This window comes from Agrilus planipennis, unplaced genomic scaffold (genome assembly GCF_000699045.2).
Source record: "Agrilus planipennis isolate EAB-ADULT unplaced genomic scaffold, Apla_2.0 scaffold14, whole genome shotgun sequence".
Lineage (NCBI taxonomy): Eukaryota > Metazoa > Arthropoda > Insecta > Coleoptera > Buprestidae > Agrilus > Agrilus planipennis.
Window position 1 is genome coordinate 31,237 of NW_020442313.1, and position 4,793 is coordinate 36,029.

Here is a 4,793-nt window from a genome sequence, read left to right on the forward strand (position 1 = left end):
TCGGACCCAGGAAGTGATAGCTACCCTGGATCAAACGGATGGCGAAAAACTAGCTGAAATAACTGACCGAATTTATGACGTGCCACCAACGCATAACCGAGTTGCAGCGATAAAGTCAGTAGGGTAAGATAACCGATTCTAGCACAGAGGAGTAGGTAAGTGAAACGTCATCGATCGTAAACGTGTAACTGTTAAATCTGTTATTGGTCACATGATGTTATTGGCTCTTGACGATGTCAGTGAGTGTAAGCATTAATACATATATTGCTGAATTTATAATTGAAAGAATGAGGATTTTGAAAATAATTTATTTAGTGGAGAGGGAAGGAAGTAGGGATACGTTAAGGAGGAGGAAAGAGATGTGGTTGAGTAGAAAGGAGTATAAATGAAAGACAACCACAGGAGTGTTGCACATAAAAGGTAGAATTGTGAAAATTGAAGTGCGGGGATGGATGTAAGTAGCGGCAACGGTATCCATGAAGTGTGTGGTGGTGTAGAAGACGTACAATATTGGAACGTTGTTGAACATGTGGAGGTTTTGGACGAGGTACATCGTAATGTCGTGTTACATAGAGGAGACTACGTGGATAGACAGCAGTACAGTGAAAGTAAAGCAGTGAGGTATGTAAGTGACATCAGTCGGATGAAAGAGTGGAGCGTAGCCCGTAAACTGTTTGAGTGCAAAATGAACTATAAAGCATGTTCTGCTTACGTCTTGTACTGCGATAGGAGTAATCTTCGTTATCTACCTATGTGTGGGAGTTGTCGGTATGGAGCGAACAATGGTAGTATAATATCGTTGTATACGCGAGTACCGAATTTGTGGATGTTAGAAGTTCACCTCCACGACGAAGTCCACATTCATTGCGGATGGTGCGGAGAGATTTGCAGTTGCGAATTTGTTTGCACCCATAACCATCATTTAAGGAGGGATAGTGTATTTGAAGAAGGTTATGTGAGGGAAATTTGTAATAATATCGTAAATGTTGATGGAGCGTAAACATGTATATTGTACAATTTGTTCTGAAATAAATGATGATGTAATGTGGAAGTAGATTTAATAAAAACAACATGTAGGTAACAGTGGTATATATTTGAAGAAGTGTGTCAAGGTCAAACTTGTGGGAAAGGAAAGTTTGGCAGGGTGGGGAAGGAAAGGAAAAGGTAATTAGGAAAAAAGTTAGTGCAAGGATGGTGTCATCATAATGGACCGAAAGAGATGACGCCTTTGTTCAGCTGAAGTGCAGAGTAGGCAGGAAAGTGTATGGGTATCATCGATCTCATAAAGAAGACCCGACTTTTCGCAGAGGTATGAGTGAACCCCCTGACGACAAGGTCGACAGCAGGAGTTCACAACATCGACGTTATACATTCTACAGCTGTAACAAAAAAGTCGAGGTGTGTTATCAAGACATTCTTGACAACAGAACCCTGTTGCAACGTTACAGCTTTGACGAAGACGTTGACAAATGTTGCATTGCAACCGGGTGATAGGTACAATTGAATTGGTTGTTTGTCGGAATGGTGAAAGGACAGTGGATACACGAGAAAGATCCATTGTAAACCGCAAGACCCTTCTCATGAAGTGATGCTCTACGAAAGTTTCAATGGTTTATATAGGAAGAAAGGTGGTGGGGGAATAGTGGGGATGATGAAGTATTATTGGGGAAGGAGTATAGTATAGTGGGGGATTAGGAAGGTAGGAATGGTGACATAAGTTTGTATGTAATGTTGGAACAGTAGTAATTGTTTATTGGTGAAAAAGTGTAATAATGGAAGAAGCGTAGAGAAGATAAAAGTTGTTATTTATAATGTACTACCCGTTTATGATTTCAATGGAGAGGTGTCGCAGAAGAAAAGTTATGATAGTAAATTTGGTGGAAGTCGATGTGTTTCAAAAAATTATAAGTTAGTGTAATTAATGAGTTGAACGAGTGAGTAGTATATGAAATGTTAGGTAATGAGATGTAGTATAAGAACAGAAGAAACATATTTATAAAATCCCTCAACGTAATAAATGATGGGGGTAAAAGTGTAAAACGGACCATTTATTAATTTTTTTGAAGCATAAGGAGATACAATCTTGCAATAAGTTATGTTCTTAAAAGATGCTACCCAACAGAAGTTATTAGAAACTAAAAAAAAGAAAATAAAAAAAAATAAAGTTGACAAAATCTTAACACTTTCAAAGTTACTTAAAAAATAGAAGCATTGAAAAAAAAAAAAGTGTTCCTCTTGTGAAATGTATGTTTAAGGGTAACTAAAATGATCAAGCGTAAAAAAGTATGAAAATATTTTTTTTACATGGTTTAACCCCATACTTTCAGCCCCAGAAAGTGTATGAAGGGTGGACGATAGCGGAAAAATGTTTCAATAAAAAAAGTTCGCCTTTCAGTGAAGAACGTTTTCCATCGAGTGAATGTGGTGAACCGCTGTTATTAAGGAACTTAGTTTCTACCCTTAACTTGTAGAATTAATTAGAATTATAAGGAGTGGTTTTAAAAAAAGAGACCCCTCTGTCACTGTTAATACTGACAACTGGGTCTACAAGTTGGCACTATTGCAGTAGCTGAATTCACACAACTACCCCGTTCGGACTTAGCTCCCCTGACCCCCCTCCACCCACCTCTGACGCCCTTCCCCCCCCAGTAACCCATTTCCCTATGATGTTTTTCAGCGCATTTTCTTCTCACCCCACTTTCAACCCCATTTTGCATCCCTCGCATACCTATACACAGCGTCTCCTAGGAAAGATAAAATCGTAAAAAATCAGGTACAATAATATNATTGGCCAACTAACTATATCTGACCTGCAAGCTGAAAACTCGCTAGCTTCACCTATCAGTTTTGATAAAATTAGACAGAAAAAATAAATAATTATTTAAAGTCTGGTCGTTGGTGTTACCTACCATACTATTAATTTTTGCTATAAATGACTCTAACGTATTTGTATTACCATCAAACTTTGGAAAAAAATTCTCCGTAGTTTTTTGCTGCATTAATTAATTGTTCGGTAGTCATGTTTACTGTTGGATTACTATTATTATGGTAGTCGACCTCTCCTTTCTTCAGGATTATCGCTGCAGACTTTTTGGGGCTTTCACCGCCGTCAACTTTCGACTTCTGCCGTATCCTTCTATTGCAGATTTTGGTGTCTAGGGTGATGGACTTACGTCTTTTGGACGGGAGCCTTTGTGGGTGTCGGACTTGGATTTCAGCGAACTTTCACAGTATTTTGGCACAAGATCTGGATCCCAATTTTTGCACTTTTACTGATAATTCTCGAAAAGTCACTGTTCCTTATTTTCCGCATTTTTCCACTGCGCCAGTTAAAAGTTAAATGTACCTTATCCAGTTTTTAAAGAGTTTTAACTTCAAACTAACATTTTATTGGAAAAAATACACTTGCAATTATATCAATAATAATACACTATGTGCGGTAATTACATAACAATAATTGGAACGGTGAATTATAGAACAGCAATACGTCACGCGCGTCAACTGTAATAATAATTGAATCAATCAAATTTGAACAAAGTATTTATACGTGCAAAAAATCACTACGCTAAGCATTTCGCTGCCTGAGACGTTATCGGTGTGAACTGCGTGGGTTAATCCCTGACCACAGTCTGTTCACATGCATAACTGTCGGCATAATTACAATAGATAGAGTCAAGGTTAGTCTTCGGCGGTCGCGCTTACCCTCATTTACTTTTATGACATTCTATCCGTATTTCGCAGGTTCTAAGAACTTAATTGCTCGAGACAGGGTCTTGCCCTGTTGGGTTTCGCCCATACTTGTTTCTGCGAACTTGTTTTCCTTTGTTGGTTTTGTAGGCATTGGTGGTGGTGTTACGATAATTTAAACTTTGTCGCATATATTTAATAAATTACGTTTTGTCCTTCAACTTGTCCGATTACGTTTTTTTATCACTTCATTATACTTTAGTTGTTATCCGCCATTTTTAGTACTTAGTAAATTGTTGTAAATAAAGTTTTTGTACGTAGTGTTTATATTGAAGTTTTTTCACGACTGCAAAAACCGTTGAGAAAACTGCTCGTGAAGTCACGGAAACCAATTCTAACTGGAAGTGAATGACGTTAATTAACCGCCTGGCGTTAGCACTCATTGTATCTTCGGGATATTTACCAAAGGTGAGACGTGTTTCCCCACTATCACGTTGTTGCATTTTTTCAATTTCGGCGGCACTAGCTAACATTGGATCATGGTGTTGTATCCTTTTTTCGTTTTACCGACTCTTGCGTGACCTCAATTTTGCTCGAACCACTCGCGAAACGCTCTCGTTCGCACGCTCCGGTGGGCGTGGCATTACGCTGGTTCACGGACATCGCACGCTCCGGTGGGCGTGGCATTACGCTGGCTCACGGACATCGCGCAACCTACTAACCAACTACTACTACTCAACAATATTATGTTGGTTGAATAAGTACAGGGTACCGCTGCTCCACCTTACAGTACAGCGGGGGTCTTTCATAGTTATATGATAAAGTATAGCAAGATAGAAAAAGAAATTATGGCATGTTGACCACTTTATAGTTTGTTAGAGTTTTTGGAGGACTTAATGACGAGCAAATAAACACTAAATAACAAGACGACAGCAAAACAATATATTTACAAACTTAACAAGGAAAGATGATCGGCGATAAGATGAAATGTAGTAAGAAGTGCCAGAAGGTAGGAAGACGGGTAATTGTCCAAAATTGGGGCTCCAGGCCCAAATCGCTCCAAAAATTTTTTCATCGGTCATTCTACATAAAACAGTTAGATATGA

General features: G+C 38.7%; 1 protein-coding gene across 1 annotated transcript; it reads left to right on the forward strand.

Annotated features, from left to right (window-relative positions):
* Positions 1-257: 257 nt before the first annotated feature.
* On the forward strand, positions 258-2,123 carry LOC112906243. Its single transcript, XM_025980073.1, has 2 exons — positions 258-846; positions 877-2,123. The coding sequence occupies exons 1-2, from the start codon at positions 449-451 to the stop codon at positions 998-1,000; spliced, it is 522 nt and encodes a 173-aa protein (XP_025835858.1). The 5' UTR covers positions 258-448; the 3' UTR covers positions 1,001-2,123.
* The last annotated feature ends 2,670 nt before the right edge of the window (positions 2,124-4,793 follow it).

Excerpts from the sequence above, each read along its gene's own strand:
- LOC112906243 (XM_025980073.1), top strand. The coding sequence starts at position 449 with ATGGATGTAAGTAGCGGCAACGGTATCCATGAAGTGTGTGGTGGTGTA. Across the intron at positions 847-876 it reads ATGTTAGAAGTTCACCTCCA|CGGAGAGATTTGCAGTTGCG; the intron begins CGACGAAGTCCA and ends TTGCGGATGGTG.